At 61.9% G+C, this 27,091-nt stretch overlaps 2 protein-coding genes across 4 annotated transcripts; both read left to right on the forward strand.

Annotated features, from left to right (window-relative positions):
• Positions 1–210: 210 nt before the first annotated feature.
• On the forward strand, positions 211–10,817 carry AIFM3 (AIF family member 3; the record flags this gene model as incomplete). 2 transcript variants are annotated; one of them, XM_082667509.1, is made up of 20 exons in its annotated part: positions 211–241; positions 3,649–3,862; positions 4,029–4,138; positions 4,360–4,469; positions 4,560–4,604; positions 4,854–4,950; positions 5,025–5,137; positions 5,480–5,566; positions 5,920–6,011; positions 6,095–6,225; positions 6,311–6,426; positions 6,517–6,588; positions 6,666–6,729; positions 7,304–7,380; positions 7,486–7,603; positions 8,821–8,919; positions 9,176–9,251; positions 9,690–9,794; positions 10,411–10,431; positions 10,640–10,817. In XM_082667509.1, the coding sequence occupies 20 exons, from the start codon at positions 211–213 to the stop codon at positions 10,677–10,679; spliced, it is 1,818 nt and encodes a 605-aa protein (XP_082523635.1). In that variant the 3' UTR covers positions 10,680–10,817. The 2 variants fall into 2 exon arrangements, with proteins under 2 accessions (XP_082523635.1, XP_082523634.1); XM_082667508.1 differs by lacking the exon at positions 10,411–10,431.
• An 850-nt stretch (positions 10,818–11,667) lies between these two features.
• On the forward strand, positions 11,668–26,612 carry LZTR1 (leucine zipper like post translational regulator 1). Of its 2 annotated transcripts, none has more exons than XM_082667973.1 (21): positions 11,668–12,145; positions 12,574–12,636; positions 15,979–16,035; positions 17,375–17,454; positions 17,827–17,935; positions 18,435–18,518; positions 19,312–19,369; positions 19,776–19,915; positions 20,373–20,574; positions 20,969–21,124; positions 21,501–21,611; positions 21,868–21,960; positions 22,048–22,143; positions 22,215–22,380; positions 22,554–22,723; positions 22,821–22,977; positions 23,624–23,750; positions 23,837–23,986; positions 24,554–24,659; positions 24,740–24,820; positions 25,076–26,612. In XM_082667973.1, the coding sequence occupies exons 1-21, from the start codon at positions 11,946–11,948 to the stop codon at positions 25,190–25,192; spliced, it is 2,523 nt and encodes an 840-aa protein (XP_082524099.1). In that variant the 5' UTR covers positions 11,668–11,945; the 3' UTR covers positions 25,193–26,612. The 2 variants fall into 2 exon arrangements, with proteins under 2 accessions (XP_082524099.1, XP_082524100.1); XM_082667974.1 differs by having other exon boundaries at positions 22,051–22,143.
• Positions 26,613–27,091: the final 479 nt, after the last annotated feature.

Below are 27,091 nucleotides of genomic sequence, written 5' to 3' on the forward strand. Positions count from 1 at the left end.
ACTCGTGTCTCTCTGTGTCTCTACCCACAGCCCTCATCAAAGCCCTGGTCCCCATAGATGCTCCTGTCTCCCTGCAGGCAGCTCCAGCTGGGATGGCAGCTCCAGCATCTCTAAGGGCCTCGGGGGGTCCAGCCCCTCAGGGGGCACCCTAGGCCTTCCACAGCCAGCCGCCTGTGTGCCTGCCCCCCACCCATCTGCGGGCCACTCACCATGGGTGGCTGCTTCTCCAAGCCCAAGCCAGGTACCTCCTCTCTTCTCACCCTCTCCCTTCCCCCTCCCTCTGTCGCTCGCTCCCTCCCTCCCTCTTCCTGCCACCTTCCTCCTGCCCCTCCCCCTGCCTCCGAAGTAGGTCAGGCTGGGCTGCAGCCGAATGTTAACGCTGTGGGCAGGAGTGGGGGGGCTGGAGCCCTCTTTATTTGGGGCTTAGGGTGCTGGTGGTGGGAATAACAGTGGAATCTTTCTCGGAAAGGGGAGGGGAGGGTTCCTCCTGCTGCTGGGTCGGAGAGAGGAGCATCTCCCTCAGCGCTGGGGAAGGGGGCTCCGGGGACATCCTCAGCAACTGCATGACCAAGGGCATGCAAGATACCCCTCTGAGCCTCACCTCCTCCCCCTAAAAAATAAGCCTGACCTCTCAAAATTGCTATGAGGTGGAGTGGACATGTCCTAGCCCTTTTCACCTCTTCTGACCCCATGTGACCGTGGGCCGCCTCCTGGGCCTCTCTGGACACACTTCCCCATTTGTAGAGGAAATCCCCACCCTGGCTGGCCCAAGCAGTCCCAGCCCAGGGCTGGGGGGCGGGCAGGGTGCTGGGGGATGCCTAGGTCTGCTCTCCACGGAGACCCTTGTGTGCTGGCTCTCCCTCCAGTCCCCACTTTCCCTCTTCCCTCCTCACAACACCCGGAAGGCAGGGGTGTGCAGGCCTGACCCAGATGAAGAAACCAAGGCTGAGAGAGGCCTCTGTAGTGCACCCAGGGATCGCCGGCCAGCTCGCCCCAGCTCCCCTTACCTGATACCCATCAGCTCCATTACCTTGGAGCCCATGAGCCTTTTCTCCTTTTCCTGGGTCTGAGGGAGAACTTGCAGGCAAGAGGAGACCTGCGATGCCCTGCCAGGCAGAGGGACCCACCTGCGCCTGCCCCATGACTCCCATGCTGCGGACACCCAGCCCTCGGGCAAATGATGTCCCTTGTCTTGACCCCAACTCTCTCCCGTCAGAAGCAGACAGGAGGATGCTGGCTGCCCCATATCAGGCTCCTGTAGGACTGCAGAGCTGACAGGAGGCCCTGGCAGAAGATGCCACCTGTAGGTTCCTTTAAAGGACCACAAAGGGCTGGTCTGCCTCAGACCCCAAGCCCCAGGACCCCCGGCCCCAGGACCCCTGGTATAGGGCTGGTCACTCCTACCACACCAGGGACAGTGCTAAGAATTTGGGCTCTTGAGCCCAAATCCAGCCCTGCCTGTTCCTGGCTATTTGGCCTTGGGCAGGTGACTTCACCTCTCTGAGCCTCTGTGTACTCACATGTGAAATGGGACTAATAGTTGTGTCCCTGTGCAGGCTAGTGTGCTTGGCATGGGCCTGGCACGTAGGAGGCACTTACAGGGTGTTAGCCCCTCTCTGGGGGGCTGGGCTTCCTGTGGGCTGTGGCAGGAGGGCAGGAGCTTGGGCCCCCGGTGCCCATGGTGGCAGGTCTGGGGTGAGGCTTGGGGAATATCAGGGTGTGGGAGTGAGAGCGTTCTGGCCATGACAGTTCAGTGAGGGTCAGGAGGGGCCACAGGGAGACCAGAGCGAGCAGAAGAGGCTTCTGCAAATTCCTCACTTTCCACCTCACTGGCTCCTGTGGCTCAGAGCATGTTAGAACAGTCTTCCTGAGCCCCCTCTGTGTGCCCTGTGCTTCAGGGGCCCCATGTTCCTCAGGAAGTGTTCCAGGCCAGTCCTTTGTAAGCTCAGAACTAGGAGGTAGTGCAGGTCTCTTGGCATCTTGTCACCTGACTTTTATTAGGCCACTGGTGCTACCTAAAGGTTTTCCCTCTTTGTCACGGCAGCCAGGAGGCTCGGAGCTAACCAATAAAACACAGCTACCCAACTTCACCTATTGAGCATCTACTCTGAGTTACATTTATTATTTCCTTCAGTATCCACTGTCCCAGAAGAGGTAGGTACTGTTCTCTCCATTTTATAATGAAGGCGTCTGCCGAAAGGGTCTAAGGGATCCACCGCAGCTCCTGAGGCTCCTGACCTGACGTCTTCCCCCGTTAGACTACACCAGCGAGCACCTCAGGGCCTTCTGGAAGGAGGTAGAGGATGAAAACAGCCTGGCTTGGCTGTCCTCTGGGCCCCTGCCAGGCTGCTCCTGTGAGCTGTCTCTCTAATTCTTCTGAAAACATTCTAACACCATTACATAAAGCGTGGAAAATGAAGGAAAAAACCCACCCCACCCATAACCCCCCACCTGACTGACACAACAGCCTCAGCGTGATGTGTTCCTGGGCCCTTCCTGCCCAGCTGGAATCAGGGAGCCACCTTCAGCCCTGTCTCTTGCGTGCCTGAGCCTTAGGGGAGGCGGCGGTGGGGGGAGGGGGGCTAGGACAGGAAGGATGAGGGGCCAGACCAGGCTGGGGGAGAGGATGGGCAGGCGTGAGCCCAGCCCAAGCCGGGAAGGGCAGGACAGCAGCCCAGGCCAAGGGAACTGCAGGGGCTAAGGCCCGGAGCTGTGAGCCGGGTTCTTTGTTTCTGGAGGGTCAGGTCTGTGGGGGAGGGGCCTGGAGGCTCAGGGGCCTCGGGAGTTGGGAGGGGGCCTCCTGCCCAGGCCTCGGCCCTGGCCCACGCTGTGCCCCCGGCTCAGCTTCCACGCTCCTTGCAGCAGCAGCCCAGGAGGCCGGATTATCACTGCTAAAAATTCTGTTTATTGTTCCCTTCTAATTAGGAAAATACCCCAGGCACATGGTAGGGAATTTGGAAAATGCGGAGAAGTATAAAGAAGAAAATGATAATCTCACTAACTCCCCCCAGAGGAGGCCCCACTGGTGAGGGCGGCGCTGTGCCCTCTGCATGCACCACCCAGTTGGGGTTCACCCCCAAGGCCCCTGCACCCAGCGCCTGGCAAATAATGAAGGATTCTCAAACTGGCGAGAGCAGCTATCTAAAGTTGCAATTATGGTGCATACACTTTTTTTTTTTAATTCTGAAAAAATTTCAAATCTCTGGAACCCTCGATTCCCCCGTTACCCAGATTCACAGGCCATGCACTGGGCTGCGTCCAGCTTTGGACACACTGTTTCTCAGGCCCCAAACGTGCCCCTGAGTCCTCAGGGATGACGCAGTCCTCTATGGGGGCCACTTCCTCAAGGTCAGCAAGGCTCCAGCACTGAGTTCTCACCTCCACATGGATTCCTGGAGAAAGGGTCGCTTCAGGGTTGAGTAAGCCTTGTTGTGCCCCCTCACTAATTCTGTTAGGGGAAAAGAGAACACGCAGAAATCAATTTAAGCTCGTCCAGGGCCCCCCTCACCCCCCACCCCCCCGCACCCTGGCTCTGCCTTTTGCTGGTGGTGCAGATGGCTTTCTGGAGGCCCGGGGAGAACCCGCACTCAGAGCTCATGGGGTGGGCCGGGCTGGGGGCTCACCGCCATCCCCCCTGCCCACCCACAGTGGAGCTCAAGATCGAGGTGGTGCTGCCCGAGAAGGACCGGGGCAAGGAGGAGCTGTCTGCCGGCGGGAAGGGCAGCCCCCGGGCCTACCAGGGCAACGGCACAGCCCGCCATTTCCATGCAGAGGAACGCCTGCCCGCCCCCCACCCCTACCCTGGTGCCCAGGACTGCCTGGAGGCTGCTGTCTGCCACATCAAAGACCTGGAGAACGGCCAGTGGGTGCTGGGCCTGGGAGGGGGTGGGAGGCTGAGGTGGGAAGACAGCTGGGAGGCCTGGAAGGGACCCATGACTGGCTCCATCGGGCCACCACCTCTGTGGCTCCTGCTGGTCTGGGGCTGCTCTCCGACCTCTGACCTCTGAGGGCAGGCCCTCCCCTCCCAGGATGCGGGAAGTGGAGCTGGGCTGGGGGAAGGTGTTGCTGGTGAAAGACAACGGGGAGTTCCATGCCCTGGGCCACAAATGTCCGCACTATGGTGCGCCCCTGGTGAAAGGTGAGCTGTCGGTGCCCACGGGGGCAGGGCGGGACCTCCCCGACAGGGGCTTGGCGGCTCCCCCATCACAAGGGAGGCTCAGCCCCCGCTCCACTAGGCCCCAGGCCCCCGTCTATTAGTGGGGTGTCCTGGGCTGTGGGGAAGGGCCAGTGGTGCTGGATACAGGGGTCCTTGGAGAGGAGCTCTTGCTGGTGGCCCAGCCCAGCACTGCCCCCTCCCAGGAGTGCTGTCCCGTGGACGGGTGCGCTGCCCCTGGCATGGCGCCTGCTTCAACATCAGCACCGGAGACCTGGAGGACTTCCCTGGCCTGGACAGTCTGCACAAGTTCCAGGTGGGGCCAGGCATGCAATGGGGTGGGAGCCTGGGGGTGCAGGGGCTGGAGCACCCCAAAGCCCAGCCCTGAGCAACACAGCCCTTGCAGGTGAAGATTGAGAAGGAGAAGGTGTACGTCCGGGCCAGCAAGCAGGTGAGGGGGGAGCTTGGGGCTCAGGCAAAAGAGAGAGGTGAGAAGGGCCTCTGGGCCCAGAAAACAGCATGTTCATGGGCCCTGTGGTGGGAGGGAGCCTAGCGGGTGTGGCTGGGGAGCAGAGTGAAGGGCTGTGTGGTGGGGATGAGGTGGCACTGGAGCAGCAGGACCTGGCCTGCTGGGATGGGCACAGGGAGCCCGGCAATGACCCCAGCTTCCAGCTGCCCCCAACTCGCTGGCCACCCCCAGGCCCTGCAGCTACAGCGAAGGACCAAGGTGATGGCCACGTGCATCTCTCCAAGCGCTGGCCACAGCAGCAGCACCAACGTGCTCATCGTGGGCGCAGGTTGGTGGTGGGTTGTGAGGGGCAGGGTGGGGTGGGGGAGAGGAGGCTCCTGACCCACTGTCCCCTCCGCTCAGGCGCAGCTGGCCTGGTGTGTGCAGAGACGCTGCGGCAGGAGGGCTTCTCAGACAGGATCGTCCTGTGCACTCTGGACCGGCACCTTCCCTACGACCGGCCCAAGCTTAGCAAGGTGGGTGAGCGTGAGCGGGGCCAGGCAGGGCCAGAGCCATGTCCCACTGGGCACAGTTAGGTCCACTGGGACCCTTGCTTGCCGCCCCTTGGGGGTCTGGCCAGCTGCCCTCTCTGTTCATGCCAGGCCCATCTGCAGTGCCCCTGAAAGATCTGGTTTGTCGAGCTCTGTCCTGTAGCTCCTGTGTGACCGAGGCTGCCAGCCCCCAAGACCCCGAGGCCCTGGTCCTCGGTTATAAAATGGGTCAGTGGCCACCTTGTCACTGGCCAGGTGGGGCCGGGCCTGCAGAGGGGTGGGAGCCTGGGGGTGCAGGGTCCTGTCTCAAGCCGGCGTCTCCTGCAGTCTCTGGATGCACAGCTGGAGCAGCTGGCCCTGAGGCCCAAGGAGTTCTTCCGAGCCCAAGGCATCGAGGTGCTCACTGAGGCCCAGGTATGGACAATGCTGGGGAACAGGCCTGGGGAAGGCTTCATGGGCACCGTGAAGGGCGTGAGGCCCCAGGAAGTATGGGTGTGCTCTGCCCTCCTGGCCCTGCTGCCCAGGCACCAGGCCTAGGGGGTCATGGGCCCCAGTGTGTGGGGCCACGGACCGTCTGCTCAGGGCTGGGACTTGGGAGCATTAGGAGGGCTTTGAGGGGGAGGTGGTGCCTGAAACTTAAAGGGTCAGGAGAGGTTGCCAGGAAAGGGAGGAAGGTTCATCCAGGTGGCAGAGCCTCGCAGAGGGCCTCGTGGGCGCTGGGCGTGGGGCGGGACCCGGAGGCCTCGCTCTGCCCGGCGGGGTCACAGGTGGTCACGGTGGACGTGAGGAACAAGAAGGCCGTGTTCAAGGATGGCTTCAAGCTGGAGTACAGCAAGCTGCTGCTGGCACCCGGGAGCAGGTGGGAGGGGTCCCCACGCCCCTGCCGGTATGCGGAGGGCTCGGGGTGCCGGGAGCCCCGCCCCCACTCTTGCCGTGTCTCAGCCCTAAGACCCTGAGCTGCAAAGGCAAAGACGTGGAGAATGTGTTCACCATCCGGACGCCCGAGGACGCCAACCGCGTGGTGAGGTTGGCCCGGGGCCGCAACGCTGTGGTCGTGGGAGCCGGCTTCCTGGGTGAGCAGCTGGGGGTGCGGGCTGGGCCTGGGGCAGCAATGGCCCTGGGAAGTGCAGGGTGCGAGCCTTCCCCGCCTGGCCCCAGGGATGGAGGTGGCCGCCTACCTGACTGAGAAGGCCCACTCAGTGTCCGTGGTGGAGCTGGAGGAGACGCCCTTCAGGAGGTTTCTGGGGGAGCGCGTTGGTCGTGCCCTCATGAAGGTGAGACCCCACTCAGAACCCACCGCCCCGGGCACCTGCCCTGCCCCCGCCTGGCTCTCACCCCTGCCTACCCATCAATCTACATGGCAGATGTTTGAGAGCAACCGGGTCAAGTTCTACATGCAGACGGAGGTGTCGGAGCTGCGGGCCCAGGAGGGAAAGGTGGGCCCTTCTCCACCCCCCGCCGCTTTCTGTCCCTTTCCCTGTGCCCGGGAGCTGCTCACTCCTGCTTTCTGCAGCTGAAGGAGGTCGTGCTGAAGAGCAGCAAGGTCTTGCGGGCTGACGTCTGCGTGGTGGGCATTGGTGAGTGGGGGGCAGGCGGTGGCAGTGAGCATAGTCACCCGCACACGCTCGACAGTGAACTTGGGCCAGTCCCTTCTCCTCCCCCAGCCTGTTTGCACTTCTGTAAAATGGGGACCACAACCGTACCCCCTTGGCAGGGTTGTTGGGGGGTGGTGGTACCAGCTTAGCCTGGCCTGGCATGGAGGACGCTCCCAATGACCCCTGTCCAGTAGCCCTGCGCAGCCGCAGGACACAGAAAAGCCTCTAATTAGTCCCTGCTCCAGCTGAGGTGCCAGTCCGGGGAGGGACAAAGCTGGGAGGTGGCAGCATGGGCTGGGGAGGCTCGGCATGCCAACCCCCACCAGGGGCTTCATGGAGAGCTTCTCGGAGGAGGCTACACCTGAGGCCTGATGAGAAGCCCCGAGGTCTGTGGGGCTCCAGGCAGCGAAGACAGGACATGAAGGCACAGGGTGTGCCACCTGCTGGGTGATCGGTCTGGGCTGGACTGTGGGAGTGAAGGGCGTGGTGGTGCAGAGCAGTGAGGCAGGAGGAGGGAGAGGCCGGGGAGTGGACACAGTGGCCCCTGTCTTGCCAGGTGCAGTGCCTGCCACGGGCTTCCTGAGGCAGAGCGGCATAGGTCTGGATTCCCGAGGCTTCATCCCTGTCAACAAGGTGGGGCTGGGTGGGGAGGGCGGGCAGTGTGCTGGGGCCGGAGGTGGTGGGAGGTCCCGCTCAGGGCGCCAGTCCTACCTACGAGTCCCGGTCCCCTCCCCACAGATGATGCAGACCAATGTCCCGGGCGTGTTTGCAGCTGGCGACGCTGTGACCTTCCCCCTGGCCTGGAGGAACAATCGGAAAGTGAACATCCCACACTGGCAGATGGCTCATGCCCAGGGTACCACCAGCCCTGCAGCAGCTTGGGGTGGGAGGCTGTCCCAGAGTCTCAGCCTTCCCCAGGCCCACCCCCTCAGTTGCTGGCCTTGGGTCCTGCTCACTGGGTCAGCCATTCAAGGCTCTGTGGCAGCCTGTCCAGCCAGCCCCATGCAGGTGGTCAAGGCGGCTCACAGAGACCTCCCATCTCAGACCTCCGTCCAGTGCCCTCTTGACATCCCATTTCACCAACCACAGTGCCCCACCTCGCTGGTCCCTCCACCAGCCAGCCTCTCCTTTCCTTTTGTCCTCAGAGACACATGTTCTGCAGAATTCCTCACCAACCTGTGCAGTCACCCAGGGAGGGAGAGAGGGGTTTAGTAGAACCCGGGCCAGCTCCCCACTCTCCCCTTTGGGCCACTTGACTGGCTCTGTGAACCCAGCTGCCTCGTGCAGGCCCCTGGGATGTGGCCGTCTGGGCCTGGAAACCTGGGCTCAGTGGGGACCTGCTGTGCTCTCTGAGGAACAACCTTCCCCCTCCCCTTGGGCGGTCCCTGTGCACACCTGGTCTGGGCCTCTCAGCCGCAGGTACAGCCAGTTAGCTGCCTCGGAGAGAGGACGGCCAGACCCCCTGCACCCTCCTCCCTTCTCTCGGCCTTCACGTTATCTGAGCATCTGTGCCTGAAACCCCACTCCTGGTACCAATTTCTGCTCGGGTCCAAGGTCTAAAGTTGGTGCTAGGTTTGAAGGAACCAAAAGCTACTCATCAGCTGAGTATAATTAAGGTTTAACTGGGAGGGTCCAAGGACTGTCACAGACCTCCAAATACAGGGGTCCAGTGGGGCCTTGTCCAAACTGGGGAGCCACCCACCCTATTCTGTCTTGGGCTCTGAGTGAGGCTGTCATCCCTGCTTCCCTGGACACTGGTGCCCCATTCGCCCGCCTCCCTCCTCAGACCTGACCTGTCCGGTTAGTTGCCTGTGTCACATCTGAAATGGTCCCGGGAAGCCAAGCCCTTCCAGACCCAGTCCAGGCACTTCATCTTAGTGGCCAGGTTTGGGCCTGGTGTCCCTCTCTGCACGCATTATCTGCGAGCAGCGGTGGACAGTGGGTTGGGCAGTGATTTACCTCTGGGGTGGGGGGGAATAGCCCCACCTGTCAGGCGTCCCCAGAGAGCCGGGGCAGGCAGTGGAGGGGTGGTGAGGGCTCGGGGCGGGGCTCTCACGACCCCGGGACCCTCAGGACGCGTGGCGGCCCAGAACATGCTGGCGCAGGAGGCGGAGATCAGCACGGTACCCTACCTATGGACCGCCATGTTCAGCAAGAGCCTGCGCTACGCGGGTAACAACGGGCCCCGGACGCGGGCAGGGCCCAGGTGTGGCAGAGTGAGGAGGCGGGGCTTGGACGTCAGGGCGGGGCTAGAAGCATCCAGGGGGCGGGGCCATGACGGCCGCAGGTGGAAGCAGGGAACTCCCTGCGGGCGGGGCCAGGACCCCCCTAAAAGAACCGCAGGGGCGGGGCCTGGGGTCCAGGGCAGAGTTGGAAGGGCACTGGGCGCGGACCCCGTGAAGCCCAGTCCCTTCCTCCCGGCCCGCAGGGTACGGAGAAGGCTTCGACGACGTCATTATCCAGGGGGATCTGGACGAGCTGAAGTTCGTGGCTTTTTACACCAAGTGAGAGCAACGGGGTGGGGCGGGGGCGGGAAGCAGCGGGTACTCAGTCGGGAAGGGGGCTCGTCCCGGAGAAGCTCTGCTCCGGAGGAGGGGGCTTCCCTGGATGGTGGGCCGAGTGGCACGGGAGGCAGCTAGGCAGGGGCCGGCCAGGAAAGGGGAGGAGGTGGGGACAGTTCTTGGAGGGGGGTGTTGACACCCTACTTTTACACCGAGGAAAGTGACACAGGTAGAGAGTGGGGATCTCAGAACAGGTTCCCGCCCTGAACCCCACTGGGCAGGAAGGCTGGAGCCTCTATGGGGTCCTGCAGGAGCAGAAGCCATGCTGGGAGCTCAGGACATTCCTGAGCGAGAGCCTCCCTGGGCCTCAGCTGGACTCGGGTCTCCAAGGACAGGGGCTGCTGCTGGGCAGTCCTCAGGCTCGGCCACCTCTCCCTGCAGAGGCGACGAGGTGATCTCCGTGGCCAGCATGAACTACGATCCCATCGTGTCTAAGGTGGCGGAGGTGCTGGCCTCCGGCCGCACCATCCGGAAGCGGGAGGTGGAGTGAGTGTGGGCACGGGGTGCCTTGGGGAGGGGGGAGAAGTCCCCCGAGGTGCTGGTTCTAGCTGCCCCCACAGTCCTCCAGTGTTCTCCCCAGCCCCGCCCCCCATCAATCAGCCTGAGGCTCCCAGGGCTATGGTGTGGTGTGGGGCAAGGGTTGTGGTTTGGGAGAGGGCTGGTTATTTGTGCTCTTGGTGGGTAGAAGGGAAAGAGGCTGTGTCCAGGGCAGGACCAGTGCTGCGGGGAAGGGTTAAGACCCACTGCTTGGGCAATCACTGAGCCCGGGACACCCCACTGCACATGGTTGAACACAACCATGGGGAAATGCAGCTAGTGTTGCCCCTGGGGACATCCTGACAGAGTTGTGGGGTGTTGTTCAGGGTCTGAAGAACACCGGACACCAGCCATTACCCTCATCCTGGCATGGTGCCACTGGGAGTCACCCTGTGGACTCAGTGGCCTACAGAACCCCCACCACCACCACCAAGGGCTGAGGAAAGCCTGGAGGCCACAGGATGGGGGCGGGGGGGCTCAGACTGGAAACGGAGAACCAAGGGGGGACAGGAATGACACACTCTCTCCCCGGCCTTCTCTGTCTCTTCCTCTTGCCTTCGCAAAGGCTGTTTGTGCTGCACAGCAAGTACGTGTGTTCTCTCCTTCTTCCGAGCCTTTCCCACCTCAGCCCAGAGCCTACGCCTGGTGGTCTCCCCGCTCTGCCCAAGTGCACATCCCTGCTGGGCACCAGGGCCTCGCACAGCTCCCTGCTGTCTTCAAGGGCTAGCTGCTCTTGGTGTCCAGAGGGGAACCTGCTCCCTTCTACCCTCACTCCTCCTCCCTCATTCCTGCAGGACTGGCGACATGTCCTGGCTCACAGGGAAAGGATCCTGAGCTTGCACGCAGCGGACTTGGGCAAGCATGTTGGGGCATCAGGGACAGAGGCCAAGCCTGGGGGGCAGGTGCCAACCTCCAGTTCCCCAGGAGCCCCCAGGGCAGAACCTGAGCCCTCTCAGTGCTTGCCTTCGGCTGCCTGGCTCACCTCCCAAGAGGCCTCAGCGGCCTCCAGGAGATGCTCAGCCCCCAAGACGTCCAGTGCCACTGATGGCTGGCAGTGGAGGCAGGACAGACCCTGCCTCTTCTTCCTCTATTGGGACTGGTCCCCTGTAGGACCCTGCAACATATTAGACATTATCTTAAAATTAAAACTCACACATTTGCAGATCTGTGTGACTTCCACTGTAATTGGGCAAACTCTCATGAGGGAGAAAGATGATGAGACAGGCACGACCACAGACCACAGAACGCTCAGTGTCACACCAAGGAAGTTCGGTCTGTGAGCACCCAGAGGAGGGAGCAACCCCTTTGCTGCTCCCGGGGTTAGGGAAGGCTCCTCAGACCAATGTCTTGGATCTGGATTTTGAAGGAAGGGCACTCCAGTTAGAGGGGACAGCACATGCAAAGGTTTTGAGGTAGGAAGTGCTTCTTCAGAGGTCAGAGGCAGCTCGGGTTTGGCAGTTTGGCGGCGTTGGCCCAATCAGTACTGAGGAGCAGGTCCCAAGACAGACCCACGCTTCTCATGGCAGCCTGAGCTTCCTGAATGCCCATTTCGCAGGTGAAGTAGCTGAGGCTCTGCTAGAGTAGGACTGAGAATCCAGAGCCTCTGCGCCACGCTGCCTCACAGCCAAAAGGAACGCCGAGGGGAGACGCGGGGACCGGGTCGGGGACACAGCAGGAAGGGGATGGTGGGGCGGCCTGCGGAGGCCAATGCGAGGCCGGAACCCTCCGTCCGGGATCCCTGGCGCGGCGGACGATCGAGGCCGAGCCACGCGCACAGGGCATGCCGGGAGCCGCGCCGGGGAAGTGCGGGCCGGGAGGGGCTGCGGCCGGGGACCCGCGCGCGCTGGAGCGGGTACAGCGCGCCCGCACTTCGCGGGGAATGCTTCTCGAAAGACTAGGAGCTCGCTGCACAGACGGGCCCTCAGAGTCACTAGGACTCCAAAGCTCGCCCAGAAGTGAGGGCGCTCCGCAGTGCGCCACCGTCCGGAAGTGCGGCGCCGTCGGTGTAGGGCTCGCCGGGAAATGTAGTCCCTCGGGGGCGGCCCGGGGCGGTGGCCGCACGTCCCGCGGACCCGGTGGCCCATCGGGCGTGGACCCGGCATGGCGGGGCCGGGTGGCTCGGGCGGCCCGATCGGGACCGGGGCCCTGGCCGGTGGCGCGCGGTCCAAGGTGGCCCCGAGCGTGGACTTTGACCACAGCTGCTCGGACAGTGTCGAGTACCTGACGCTCAACTTCGGGCCCTTTGAGACAGTGCATCGTTGGCGGCGCCTCCCGCCTTGCGACGAGTTCGTGGGGGCCCGGTACGGCGGGGCGTGGGGGTCCTGGGGAGGGGGTGTCTGAGGAGGTCCCAGGCGGGGCGCTGGGGCGAGGCCGGGCCGCCGTGTCCCGGAGCGGGACCCGGTAATGGCGGGGCGGGGGGGTTGTCCACGGCAGGGGAGGGGCTTCCGAGGGAGTCCCGGAGCGGGGTGGCCCCGGGCAGGGTACTAGAGTTAAGTTGTGTTTGTGGGTCTCGAGCTGGGGCCCCAGGTGCTCGGTAGGGGGGTGGGAGTGTCAGGGGTCCCCACATGCAGAGTCCTTTGGGGGTACTGGTGGAATTCAGGAGTCTCCATCGATCTTGGCAGTTGAGAGGTGTTATCCGACTTCTGTGGGAGCCTCAGTGCCAAGTCTCATTCCTTGGGTGCCCCCAGGAGGGTCCTAGCCTGACCGCCACCCACCCCTCTCTTTCCAGGCGCAGCAAGCACACAGTGGTGGCCTATAAAGATGCCATCTATGTATTTGGTGGAGACAATGGGTGAGTCTGGATTGAGGAGGGAGAAGCACAGTGGTGGGGACTGGGTCTCTGCAGCTCCACTGCCATCTCTCCAGATATTAGCTAAGCACTCGGCTTCAGCTTCCAAATCAGTGAGGCTCCCTCAGCACTGCAGCACACTCAGGACATGGAAATATCCCTCTTGTTCTGAGTGAGTGGACACAGCCTTGAAAGAAACACATTTGCCATGGCTGCCACCCCTGCCAGGCACTTCTTCCCTGCGCCTCCCTCTGGGCCTCATCCACATGCTCACATGGCAGTTGAGAAGGTTTGGAGGATACAGATTTATTTCCTTCCCCCATTTTTCACTTTTGTAAGGGTTTTCCCACATTTTGCTGTACATTCCCAGCAAACAGCTTTTCCTGATAGCACATCTCCATCCCACGAACAGTTCCCAGTGGCTGGTTTCCTTTGGTGAAATAATGGCCGAGGTGAACCCTTGGTTTGTGCAGCCGCATCCTTCTCCTGGAGTGTTTTTCCCAGGAGCTGGACCACCCCAGAGGGAAAGAGCTGTCTTAGCGAGGGCGGGACCACATCAAGTGCAGGGTGCGGGCACAGCAGGCAGGCTTGTTCTGCACCAGGAGGCAGGGTCTGGTCTGGTCCGGTCTGGTCAGGGAAGCCTTCCTGGGGGGCTGATGACCTGAAAGATGAGTAGGAGTGAGCCAGGCAAAAGAGGAAGAGTGTCCCGAGCAGAGGGGTCAGTATGGGCAACCACCCAGCAGTAGGACAGTGTAGAACTGTGCTGCCCGGCATCCACTGGGCTTCTGTCCCTCATCCACCCCTTCATGTGCTCAGGAGAGGCTAGGGATGCCCACCAGGGCTCTGGAAGGTTGGGAGCCTGCTTGATGTGGGGCTGAAGTTGGGCTCCTGGACAGACAGGGCTCAGTTCAGGTTACAGCTTTGTGGTTTGGGGCAGGTGGCTTAAAGCCACCAACTGCACCCTGGTCTCCTCTGTAGAAGGGGGTGGGCCTCTGCCCTGCTTTTGCAGGGTGCTCCTGAGGGTCAGTGAGCATAGGGCTGTGAGAGGCTGAGGACAGAGGTGTCCCTGTGCTGAGGGTGTGGTGTTGGCACACAACTCATCCTGCCCTTGAGTCCTGTCCCTGCCTCTCAACCATAGGCTCTGGCTTGTAGCCCAGGCAGGGCTGGCCTCTGATTGGTGCTGCAGCCATGGTCCTGCAGGATTCCCTGGAGGAGCTGACCTGGGGCTGACAGAGTGGGCAAGCCCCCACGGGGACCTTCAGACTGGATAGAAGGGTCTCTTGGGCGTGGCCCCTGGCTTCCAGCCTGTCTTCCTCAGTCTCTCTTCCCATGTGCAGCCAGCTAGAGTGTGTTCCTTCTTGAGTCATAACCCTGGGATGGTTCCCTCTGAGTAAAAATGCAAGCCCTCCTGGCAGTTTGTGAGGCCCTGCCCGCGTCTGCACCCACAGCTCCCCTGCCTCTGTCTGTGCTGCACTGGGTGACACCTCTGCCGTGCGGTGTTCTGATTGCACCAAGCATCCTCCTGGTTAGCCCCTCTCGCTGGCTGTTCCCTGCTTCCCACCCTTCCTGCCCCTCCTCTAAATCTCCTGTGAGTGAGGCATTCCCCCACCCCTTGGACTAACCGGACCAGCCAGCAGCGCCCCCTCCCCTTCTGCACCTCTTACTGGCTCCATTGGCCCCCAGGCACACAGATGTGTCATTTCTGTCTCCTCAGCCAGGGCTGGACCTGTATTCCAGCACCCAGACAATTCAATAAATGTTTGTCACTTGAAGGAATAAAATGAGGAAGAGGCATCCGCCCACAGATGTTTACTGCAGCCTTAATGAGAATCCCCTGAACCAGAAAAGGCCTGGTGTCCAGCGCAGGGCAGCGGGTGGAGACATCCCCCTGGAGTGTTCTGTAGCAGGTGGAGTTTGAGTGACAACTGTGTAGTGAGAAGCAGAAACATTTTCTGTACAATGTGACACTAAGAAACAGGATAGGAATTTGTCTCATTCTAGTTGCAACTTTGTACAGACTGGCTACAAAGGTGCTCATGTAGCTGGGGCGGGGGGTACAAATGAGAAAGGGGAGGGACTACAGTCATGCCTCTGCTTCCCAGCCCCAGCCCCCTGGCTCCGTGGCCTCAGGCAGGCCCTTTGGTCTCCCAGGCTGTTTCCTGGAGGCGGAGGCTAAATGAGGAGGCTGGGGTGCTGGGCTCCTGTTGGGTGGACGCCCTTCTCTCTCTTACTGATAAGGGCTGGTGGTAACGTGCGGGTCTTTTTTTTTTTAATTAATTTATTTTCGGATGCGTTGGGTCTTCGTTGCTGTGTGTGGATTTTCTCTAATTGTGGCTAGCGGGGGCTACTCTTCGTTGTGGTGCACGGGCTTCTCATTGTGGTGGCTTCTCTTGTTGTGGAGCACGGACTCTAGGCGCACAGGCTCAGTAGTTGTGGTGCACGGGCTTAGTTGCTCCGCGGCATGTGGGATCTTCCTGGCCCAGGGCTCGAACCCGTGCCCCCTGCACTGGCAGGCGGATTCTTAACCACTGCACCACCAGGGATGCCCCAACGTGCGGGTCTTGTTAGGTGGTGGGATGGCCAGTGGATTTGCTTTCTGCTTTATTGTATCTTTTTTTTTTAATTTATTTTTATTTTTGGCTGCGTTGGGTCTTGGTTGCTGTGCGCGGGCTTTTCTCTAGTTGCGGCGAGTGGAGGCTACTCTTCGGTGCAGTGCACGGGCTTCTCGTTGGGTGGCTTCTCTTGTTGCAGAGCACGGGCTTTAGGCGCACGGGCTTCAGTAGTTGTGGTAGTTGGGCTCAGTAGTTGTGGCTCGTAGGCTCTAGAGCGCAGGCTCAGTAGTTGTGGCACACGGGCTTAGTTGCTTCGCGGCATGTGGGATCTTCCCGGACCAGGGCTTGAACCCGTGTCCCCTGCGTTGGCAGGCGGATTCTTACCCACTGTGCCACCAGGGAAGCCCTGCTTTATTGTATCTTTAATGTAGTTATTACATTAGCTTTGCAATAAAGAGGTGGCAGGAAGAGAGAGAAGGCAAGGGACCTCCTCTGACATGTGAGCCAGCGTCTGCGTCGTATGGCGCAGCCTCGGAGAAGGGGTGCTGCAGCCCACAAGTGGGCGTGTGGGTGGGGATTCTGGAACAGGGGGTGAGGCGTGAGGAGCCTGGGATCATGCTTAAGTCCTGACCCCAGGCAGGCTGGTTCTGAACCAGCTGGGGAGCTTCCTTTGGGGTCACCTCTCTGGTCCCTCTGGCATCAGCTGGTTGCCTGGCCCTGGCTGAGTCCCCCAAACAGCTGCCCCCACCCCCGGGCACAGTGTCCATCTCCCGGGTCCCTGGCTGTCTTTCAGGAAGACGATGCTCAACGACCTCCTTCGTTTCGACGTGAAGGACTGCTCCTGGTGCAGGTGGGTGTCCCTAGTTCCAGCCCTGTTTTTCTCTAGACACGGAGCACCACTGGGGCCTGACTGCCAGCCAGGTCCTGCTCATGGAGAGCTAGAGAAGCTTCGAGGAGGAGATGACAGCGCCCAGGACTGCTCTTAGTGATCCCCTCTATTTCCTGGCTTTCTTTTCCGGTCTGTAGCTGAGATTGGTTTTTCTGGATCCTGTTACTTAAGGGGATCTATTTGATCCAGCTGTGGGTCCTTCGATTCTGCCTCAGGAGAGCTCTTCAGTCACCAGGCCTGTCTCCTGGAGCCGACAGGGGGACCATGGGCTGATGGGGCGTTCCAGGATGGTCTCTGCTGCTGCAGGGTGCCGCCCAGGGGCTGGCAGCAGCGGCTCCCCTGCCCTCCCTGCCCTGTGGGGCCCATCCTCTGGCAGGAGACCCCACACAGGCAGTGGGCAGCCTGTAGGTCCTGGCTTCCCTTCCCAGCTGTGTGGCCTCGGCCATGACACCTGCCATCTCTGAGCACTGCACATTTGTGCCCATCTGCTCCAGTCCAGCCCCCACTGGGAGCAGCTCACAGCTGAGGAGAGAAAAAGATCCCAGGATTAGGAGGTGCTGGGCTTCCTCCTGAGCTATGCCAGCTCCTTGTGCAGGAGCCCCTCGGCACCAGGCTCAGCAGCAGCTCTGGGCGCTGCTCTCTGGGTTGGGGTCTCACTGCCCCGCTTCGACAGAGGAGGATGTCCACGCCCAGTACTCACAGTTGCTGAATGTGGCCCAACAGGTGGCATCACCCCTTGCCCAGACACCCGGGTGGTGCTGTATTGCTTTGGAAGTTTGTGTGTTATTTCTCTCACACTTGATTGTAAAATGTGTCCAAGAGTTACAGATTAATTTAAAAATCACTCTCAAGACTTTATAATTCTTTGTTAAAAATTGCTTAAGTATAAAACTCTGAAAAGGAGCAGCCCCAGGAAAGCAGTATAAACCGGTTTTTAATTCAATAAATAAGATGTGTGGACCACCCATGCTGCAGAATATGGTGCAGCTGTGGGGATGCAGGTGTGGATGGTTCCAGAGTAGCAAGGACATCTACCACATGATCCATTTAAAACAATTACTTAGACGCATAAATATGCCTGGGAAAGGTGGTGGGGAGGCATGCTCAAGGTGTGGATGGTGGTTTCTGGCAAAGGAATTATACATATGTTTCAGTGCTGTTTTTTGGGGTTTTCTTTATTGGCAATATTTTAAGGTTTCTATAACGAGACAGGTATTACCCTCAAAATACAAAAGCAAAAAGAAGTTTGGGGGTGAGGGGGGCTGCCCCCTGCCGACACCCACTGCCCCTTTCCCACCAGGGCCTTCACCACTGGGACCCCTCCTGCTCCCCGCTACCACCACTCGGCCGTCGTCTATGGCAGCAGCATGTTCGTCTTTGGTGAGCGGCCCTCCTCCCATCAAGCCTCGACCATGTGCTGTGCTTGGCCAGCCTCTCTGTGTACTGTCCTCTGAGTTCCTGGGCTGGGTTGAGGCCCTCTCATGGGCCCCTTTCCCTGACCGTCCTGATCTCCTGGGGGTGGAACTGTCTGCCTCTGTGGCCAGGCTGGTGTCCCCCAACCAGGGGCAGGACACAGGGTTCTGCTCCTCTGTCACCAGAGCCTCGAGCAGGGGCAGGCAGGCAGGATGTGCCCCCGAGGGTCAGAGGGGTCCCAGAGTACATTTTAACTGAGGCTAGATCCTGCCCCAACCCCCTGGGTTTGATGACTGAGTTGCTGCCTTTGGATGTGATGGCTTCTCACTCCCTTTACAGGGGGCTACACTGGGGACATTTATTCCAATTCTAACTTGAAGAATAAAAATGACCTCTTTGAGTACAAGTTTGCAACTGGCCAGTGGACGGAGTGGAAAATTGAAGGACGGTGAGAGACTTTGCTGAGACCTTTGGCGTTGTGCAGGCTGCCGTGCTGGGTCTCGGGGGGCAGCGGGCCTGGATCAGCTCTGTAGAATTACAGATGATGGGCGTTAACTGCCAGTCGCTCCTGTCTGCGCCTCCCCCGGCTCTTAGATACCCTCCTTCCAGAGGGTAGAAGGGACAAGTGTACTGTGGATGGCACTTCTCTGGCCCTGTTTTGCACACACCCCCTTGATATTGGGTGGGAGCTGGGAAAGGGCTCTGTGCCCTTGAACATGTGAATCCTTGTCCAGCTGCCCCAGCCTCATGAGTTCAGCCTCTGCCACTGTCCCTTATTCCCAGTGGCCCAGCTGGAGTCCCCAGAGCTCCGGTCACCAGGTGTGGGCACGGCAGCTCCAGGGCCCAGCGGCGGCAGCACTCGTAGGCTGTGGCCCTGGCCTCATGGGGCCATGAGGCTCAGATCTGCACGGGGCAGCCTCCCTGCTCACCCCCTCCTCCTGCCCCAGGTTGCCAGTCGCTAGGTCAGCCCATGGCGCCACAGTGTACAGTGACAAGCTGTGGATCTTTGCCGGCTATGACGGCAACGCCAGGTAGGTGGCAGCCCGGAAGTGCACCAAGGCACAGAGCAGCCTTCCTGCGCTAGGGAGGGGGGATTCGAGCTGGGGGTTTCTCAGGAGGGTGGTTGTGTAGACAGGGCTGGGAGAACAGGAAGATGGGCAGGACGAGGGCCACTGAGTGGAGCCCCTGCCCAACCCTCACAGGGGACAGAAGTTCTGGCACCCCTGAAGCCCCCTGGGGCAACTGAGGGGGTGGCGAGCCCACCCATGTCTGTGCAGCTGGCCGAGGATGTGCTGGCTCCACAGCCCCGAGGCCATAGCTGGGTGTCATCAGAGCCAGGGGTTGGGTGGTGGCCCCTCGAATGGCTGGGGTGAGGATACTCGGGCCCACGGTGAGCAGTGACCTGAGTGAGCAGGAGGGTGGCAGCGGCAGGGCTCAGACCCGGCCCGCCTCCCCATGGAGGGCAACAGAGGTGCCTGCCTGTGTCATGGGCCCTTTCCTCCTTGTTGTAGAACATTGGCTTTGCTGTATTTTTCTAATTACAAAAACAGCACACGATCATTCCCCAGGAATTCAGCGTTACCGAAGCCCCAAGTGCTGCAGGGTTAGTGGTGGCTTCTGTGAGGGCCTCTCCTGGCTCCAGGGGGCCCGGCCCAGCAGGGATTCAGTGCAGCCGAAGCCCCCACCCCGAGGCCGCTCCATAGTCCCCTGGTCAGAATCCCCCTTGGTGCGTTGTCTTCCTGGAGCCTTCCCTCCTGGCTGGGCCCAGGCCCACCCTGACTGCCAGCCCAGCTGTGGGGTCCCGACCCCTCTGTCCTAATGCAGGTTGAACGACATGTGGACCATCGGCCTCCAGGACCGGGATCTAACGTGCTGGGAGGAGGTGAGGGGCTGGGGCCGGGGAGGCCGCTTTGTTCCTGGCCTCGCCAGGCCCTCCTGACATCCGGCCCAGCCCTCTCACTGTCCCCGCGGTGGTTACCCAATGACTACGGGCTCCGAGCCTGTGACTGGTGCAGTTTGGGGCTGATTCACCCTTCTCTGAACACAGTGGGGGCGGCTACTGTCGGGGTCCTGGGCAGTGTGTCTAACCACTGCCCTGTCTCACCTGTAGTGAAGGCTTCAGCCCCAACTGTTCAAAACTGGGCCCATTCATATGGGGGCTTTAAGCTGTTCCACAAAAATGGACCCATGACCCCTCACTCACGGAAGGTTCAGGAGTGAATGTAGCCCTAGCTCAGCGGGTTGGCCCCGGACCAGGAGAAGGGCTCATGGCTTCCCCAACCACGCAGGTGGCCCAGAGCGGCGAGATCCCGCCCTCCTGCTGCAACTTCCCAGCAGCCGTCTGCAGGGACAGGATGTTTGTCTTCTCAGGCCAGAGCGGGGCCAAGATAACGAACAATCTCTTCCAGTTCGAGTTCAAGAACAAGACGTGAGTGCCCTGCTGGTGGGGCCCCCGTTAGCACACCACACCAGTGCCCGGGGCTGCCTGTGTGGGCTCCACACACAGCCAGCACCTTGGGAGCGGGGCCGTGAGGGCCCTTACGCAGCCTGGACCTGAGACCCCGCAGGCCCCTCGGGGGGTGGCTGCAGCCCAGCATCCTGGGGCCTAGGCGGCCTCCCTCCTTGTCCCAGTGTGAAGACAGCCAGCCACCCCTTCCAGCAGCTGCCTCCCCGGGCAGGTGCCACCCTCCTGCTCTGCCCCTGCTGCCTGCTCTGTGTTGGGGGACGAGGGTGAGACAGGACCCCATGATGGGCTGCGAGGAGCCAGGCAGGGCTGGTGCCAGGATGAAATGGGGTGGGGGGCTCAGAGCCCAGGTGGAGGCTGCAGGGGAGCACGAACCCCCACCCCATCGCTGGTTCACATGCAGCGTGAACACACATCACAGGTGGACACGCATCCCCACCGAGCACCTGCTCCGGGGCTCTCCGCCGCCCCCGCAGCGGCGCTACGGGCACACCATGGTGGCCTTTGACCGCCACCTTTACGTGTTTGGGGGCGCAGCTGACAACACACTCCCCAACGAGCTGCACTGCTACGATGTGGACTTCCAGACCTGGGAGGTCATTCAGCCCAGCTCAGACAGTGAGGTGAGTGCTGCTGGTCCACAGATGGGCGGGCCCAGGGCCAGGGGCTCCAGACAGCCAGCAGGAGCAAGGCTGGGACACCTGGGGCCCTCAGTCCTGGACATTGCCCTGGCCCGACCCCGGCCTGGGCCCCTCTGGCCTGTTCTCCATCTTACCACCTATGGGCTAACACTTCATGGCCCAGCATTGGCGCTGTGCTGGGGATGTTCTTCCGGGATGCATGCCTTGACCGCAGCCAGGCTCCCATCTCGGCCGTGCTGGGAGCACCCTCATCCTGTCACTTTCCCCCCACACTGTCCCCACAGCACCCATCCCCACCCCAGGCGGGGACAGCAGCGGTCTCTGGCCACCTGTCCGGCCCTTGCTGAGGGGCCGTGCACCTGCCCGTCTCCCCCAGGTCAGTGGAGCCGAAATGCCCGAGCGAGCATCTGCTTCCGAGGAGGCACCTGCCCTGGGCTCCGAGGAGCGGGGCGGCTGCAAGAAGTCCCGGGATGTGTTTGGCCTGGACTTTGGCAGCACCACCACCAGGCAGCCCACGCTGCCAGCCTCAGAGGTGAGGGCCGGCACCCTCATGCCCACCCCTCACGCCCTGAAGCTGGTCCTGTGCTGAAGAGGCCAAGGCTCAGGGCTTACACAGCACGTGAGGCGAGGCCGGGAGCCCATGGCCTGCTGGACGGGCTACATGGGTGCAGCACATGACACCCAGCACCCTCTGCCACCTGGTGGGGCCACAGGGCCTGTCCAGTCTGTGGGCCCACACAGGCCCCGCCTCCCCCCGCCTCCCCGCATGGTTGTGCGGGGGGGTTGGGGGTCCTGCCCTGTGGCCCCTCCTTCCAGGCCACCGGTGCCCTCCTTGCTTAGAGCCTGGCCGCGGCCAGGCCTCAGCCAGCTCTGCTTCTGGAGACCCCGCCCTGTCCCTTCCCCTCCAGCTGCCCAGCGGAAGGCTCTTCCACGCGGCTGCCGTGATCTCCGACGCCATGTACATCTTCGGAGGCACCGTGGACAACAATATCCGCAGCGGGGAGATGTACAGGTTCCAGGTGGGGCAGCCCGCGCTGCCGGCCTGAGGCGGAAACTGGAAACCGAGCCCCTGGGGGGCGGGGCTTTGTGGGGGCGGGGCTTGTCTGGCGCCAGAGCCGAGGCTGTACCTGGTGGGCCGGCAACCCCTCTGACGGGTCGGGCGGTTGGGCCCGGGTACTCTGGAACCTGAGTGCGGGAGGGGCCGGGCGGACCCCCGCAGAGCCTGTGGGGGGCTGGCTGGGCGGACCTGTCCAGCAGCGTGGTCTCTGCCTGCAGTTCTCCTGTTACCCCAAGTGCACGCTGCACGAGGACTATGGGCGGCTGTGGGAGAGCCGCCAGTTCTGCGACGTGGAGTTCGTGCTGGGTGAGGTGGGTTGCCCTTCTGTGCCCGCTGGCGGCCCCCGCCCCCAGGGTGAGTGTCCCCCGCCCTCCACCAAGGTGTCCCTCTTCCGGCAGAAGGAAGAATGCGTGCAGGGCCACGTGGCCATCGTCACGGCACGCAGCCGCTGGCTCCGCAGGAAGATCGTGCAGGCGCGGGAGTGGCTGACCCAGGTGAGGGCCGCCCGCCGCCTGGGCAGAGGCTTCCGTGGGGTGTTCTTGAGCGCCCCTTACTCTGCCCACAGAAGCTGGAGGAGGAGGCGGCCCCGGCACTCAGGGAGGGCCCCGCTGGGGCCGCGGGTGGGGCCCGGCCACCCCTGCTGCGTGTGGCTATCCGCGAGGCCGAGGCACGGCCCTTCGAGGTGCTCATGCAGTTCCTCTACACAGACAAGATCAAGTACCCGCGGAAAGGTCGGCCTGCGCCGCGGGCGGGAGGGAAAGGGGTGGGGTGTGGCCACCCTGGCAGGGGGTGGCCGGGGTCTCCGAGGCTTCACCCCACCTGTGGCTGAGCCACCTCGTTGCGGAGGGAGCCCGGGCACCCCCCCCCAACGCCCCGCCAGAGGCTCAGGGGTTCTTGGGCACAGGCCACGTGGAGGACGTGCTGCTCATCATGGACGTGTACAAGCTGGCACTGGGCTTCCAGCTGTGCCGCCTAGAGCAATTGTGTCGTCAGTACATCGAGGCCTCCGTGGACCTGCAGAACGTGCTGGTCGTGTGTGAGAGCGCTGCCCGGCTGCAACTGGGCCAGCTCAAGGTGCGGGGTGGGGTCCGTGGCAGCCTGTGCCCCCTCCCCACCTGCTGTGGTAGGTCCGGTGAGGCCTGACCCAGTGGCCTGCGGCCTATCTGTCCAGGAGCACTGCCTGAACTTCGTGGTGAAGGAGTCCCACTTCAACCAGGTGATCATGATGAAGGAGTTCGAGCGCCTCTCATCTCCTCTGATCGTGGAGATTGTGCGGCGGAAGCAGCAGCCGCCTCCCCGCGCCCCCTCGGACCAGCCCGTGGACATCGGTAGGGACCCACCTGGTCCCCGAGAGTGGTGGACAGGGCACAGCCACCTTGGGCACAGGGTCCTACCGCAGGTGGCTCAGGCTCGGGCAAGGCAGAGACCTGCTCAGCGGGCTGGGTGCCAGGGTGACATCTCCCAGGACCATTCCTGGGAGAACATGGGCCCTGTCCAGCGAGTGCTGCCCTGACTGGGACGCCAGGCATGAGGGTCTGCAGCGAGCAACGAGCTGAGGGTCCCACGATTAGTTGCCCAGCTTCTCTTCTAGGTGGGCCCACATCTGGGCCTGGTGAGGGGTGGGCACAGCCCTCAGACGCTTGGTGCCTCCCTGTCCCATCCCCACCCAGCCAGGAAGGGACCTCACAGACTCCTTCACCCTCTGGCCCTGGGGCCTGTGCTGCCTCGGCCATGGGCTCCAGGTGACACAGCTGAGGGGGCGCCAGCACTGGGGCAGGAGAGAGCTCAGGGGGCCGAGTCCGGGAGAAGGTCAGACTCTGGGGGGACAGAGCCTCAAGGGCCAGAGTAAGGCCTCTGATCTGGGGGTTTCGTTCAGGGGGGCAACACGGGCAGATGCACAGGAGGTGGTGCCCTGGGGTCCTGCATCCTGAGTCAGAAGCCGCCCTCTGGCTCAGGCCCCCTCTACACCCCCAGGCACGTCTCTGATCCAGGACATGAAGGCATACCTGGAGGGGGCGGGCGCGGAGTTCTGTGACATCACGCTGCTGCTGGATGGGCACCCGCGGCCAGCCCACAAGGCCATTCTGGCAGCCCGCTCCAGGTGGGTGGGGTGTGTCTCGCGGGCGGATGGATGGGTGGGCAGCTGGGCACTGGCTGACTTGCTAAGGGCCTGCCCACCGTCTGCAGCTACTTTGAGGCCATGTTCCGGTCCTTCATGCCCGAGGACGGCCAGGTGAACATCTCCATTGGGGAGATGGTGCCCAGCAGGCAGGCCTTCGAGTCCATGCTGCGCTACATCTACTACGGCGAGGTCAACATGCCGCCCGAGGACTCGCTGCATCCTCACCTCTGGGGCTCCCGGGTCATTCCCAGGACAGCTTTGGGCCCTGCTGGCTTGGCCTGGCCAAGCGATTTCCTGAGGACTTCTTAGTGTCCAGTCTCTTCCGGGTTCTCTGGAACAGTCGGTTGGCTGGCTCAGAGAGGTTTGCAGTCAGGAGAGACGGGTGGGTTCAGAGGAAGGGGTCATGGCTCCGTGTGGGGTGATTCCTGGCCAGGTCATGTCTGTGGGGGTCTGAACATGGGAGGTCAGGATGCCCTTCAGGGCTCTGTGAGGCCGTGGATGTTTCAGCAGATGGGCATGTGGGTACTTTCCTGGGGAGAGGAACCTGTGGTTTTCTTTGGATCCTGAATGGAGCTTTGGACACCTGAGTGGTTCAAAGCCCATGTAGAGGCTCTGCCTGGATGGGAGCCCGGCTGTTGTGGTGGGTGGGCCCCCCTTGACCTGAGCAAGAGGCAGCAGCCCTGGTTCAGGGCTTCTCCGTCCCTGGTGGCTCCCCAGGGGGAAGAGGGCAGCTGGGTGGGAGGAAGGCTTTCTTGGCCCACAGCTCCTTAACCAGCCCTCAGCTACCTGTTCGCGGCGCCCTACTACTACGGCTTTTACAACAACCGGCTGCAAGCGTACTGCAAGCAGAACCTGGAGATGAACGTGACGGTGCAGAACGTGCTGCAGGTAGCTGCCCTGGCCCTGGGCCTCTGTGCCTGCGCGGTGTATGGGGCAGGGGCAGTGCCTCAGGGAACCTGCCGTTCCAGATTCTGGAGGCAGCAGACAAGACGCAGGCGCTGGACATGAAGCGGCACTGCCTCCACATCATCGTGCACCAGTTCACCAAGGTCAGGGCCCTCCCACCCAGTCCGCTGCCTGCCCCGTCTGCAGGACATACTCCCCTTGGCGGTGGCCTGGGCCAGGTGGGAGGGGCCCTGGCCGCCTTGTGCAGCAGTGGGTTCTGGGGATAACCGGGCAGAGCTTTCCACCCACTGGCTGATCCTTACCCCGTACTCGTTGGTCAAGTCCCCAGAAGACTCCTCGGCCACCTGGCCCTGGCAAGAACACGGCTCCATCCTTTTGGCCTTTGGTTGCCTCCGCAGGTCTCCAAGCTGCCCACACTGCGCTCGCTGAGCCAGCAGCTACTGCTGGACATCATCGACTCCCTGGCCTCCCACATCTCAGACAAGCAGTGCGCAGAGCTGGGTGCCGACATATGAGGGCCCACGTGGTGCTGCCCGCCCTGCCTCGCCCACTGCAAAGACTGTGCTGGCCACGTTCGGGCCTGCGGCCAAGGGGTCGTGTGCCCAGGGCCTCCGAAGGGAGCTGAGTGGGGGATTCCAAATGCCTCATCTCACTGCTGAGGACACAGGTCCCACAGGAAGCAGACGGTGAAGCGGGATCCTGGCTGGCACCCTCTCCCAGGGTGGAGGTGTGGGTGGGAAGCCAGGGCTTAGTGGTGAGGACACTGCAGGAGGAGGCAGGGGCCTGGCCAGGGCCCAGTGAGGGAGATGAGCCCACCAGGGAGCTGGCTTTGGGCCCCCTACACAGCAGGGACCCAGCATGGCTTGTGCATCCAGCCACTGGGTCATGTTGCCAAGACCCCTCAATGTGGGGGCCGCACAGCACCCCCAGACCCTCATCAAGGTTGGTGTAAGGGTTTCCTCCTGCCACCCAGAACTTGGGTAGATGGAGTCCAACTCCAGGTGAATTTTGAGGTGTGAAGGGCCCTAAGGTCAGCTCCCAGCCTGCAGGGTCAGCCACTGCGGACTGGGCCAGACATCCAGAGGGGCTGTGGGATCCCACCCACCTGTGTGTGCATGGGGGCCCTGGGCTGCTCCAGAGAGAAGTCAGAGATGCCCCAGGCCCGCATCTGTCCCTAAGTATTTATTGTCATAGGCTTGCCTCCATTAAAGCCACAGCAGTCCTACCTGCACCCAAACCTCACTGCGCAGTCCCCACCGGTGGCTCCAGCCCTCCATCCTCCTGGAGCTGAAGCTGGGCCATGTGGCCCGATGGCTCAGGATAAGCCAGTCTTGCCTGGTTCTGTTCATGCCAGCAGCTCTCCACCCCCACCCAGGGTGCCCCAGTCACATAGTGGGAGGGCTGGTGGGAGGAATGCAGGCCAGCCTCTGGCCCCTCCCCACCTGAGGGGAGCCCTGGGGGCCCGGAGCTGGCTCTCCTGGCTCCTGGGCTGCCCTGTAGGCTCCTGCCTGCACTGAGAAACTGAGGACAGGCCACTGAGTCCTTCCCTGTCCCGACAGAAGGTGCCAAGTCCACCCCAGTGGGGAAGGCACCATTCTGCTCCTCTTCTGGGAACAAGAACCCTTCTGCCCTGGTTGCCAGGAAGCCACTTTGGGGGAAACACAGTCTCTCTCTTCTGAGCCTTAGAGCTTGTTTCCTGCCTCTAGTTGTGCCCCACGTAAACGCAGCATCTGCCACTCCTCAGGCCTTGCTGAGAAGCCCCAGGTGGACATTCTTAGGCAAGGGGTGCTCACCTGTAGGCCCAGCAAGCTAGGAAATGGCCTGTGCAAGGTGCACCTCGGCCGGCCCGCAGGCTTGGGAACCACCTGTGACCTTGCCCTCTGTGTCTGCCTCCTGTAATGGCCATTTGACTGTGCGTAACGTGAATAAACGAAGTTTCACTCCAAGGGCCCCAAAAAGCAAACCACACAACACAGTGTGGCATTTTCCAGGACTAGAAAGGATTCAGCGGTGATCTTGGGGCTGCTGTGGCTGAGGCCCAGCAGGGAGGTCAAGTGTGTGGTTAAGTGCCTCACACACGGAGCTGCTGATCACAGATGCAGGGAGGCCTGCCACGTTCCAGGTGAACTGAAGGAAAATGAGGACAGAGGTGACACCAGGACTGCTGCCCAAGTGCCTGGCCCTCTGCTCCCCACACGCCTCATCCCAGACCTCTGGGGATCAGAATGGTCACTGTGGGGCCCTCACTACTTGCCAAGCATAGCAACCTCAGGTCAGTAATTGCCTTTCTTGTCCGTTTTTCAGATGGGACAGGCCTGGTGGTGAGTGGGGGGCTGACCAGCAGCTGGAGCTCATGCCAGGTCTGACTGCTGGGCAGATTGGATCTGGGGACGGAAGCCTGTTGTTTCCCTGAA

This window comes from Grampus griseus (genome assembly GCF_964374135.1).
Source record: "Grampus griseus genome assembly, chromosome: 12".
In the NCBI taxonomy this organism is placed as follows: Eukaryota; Metazoa; Chordata; class Mammalia; order Artiodactyla; family Delphinidae; genus Grampus; species Grampus griseus.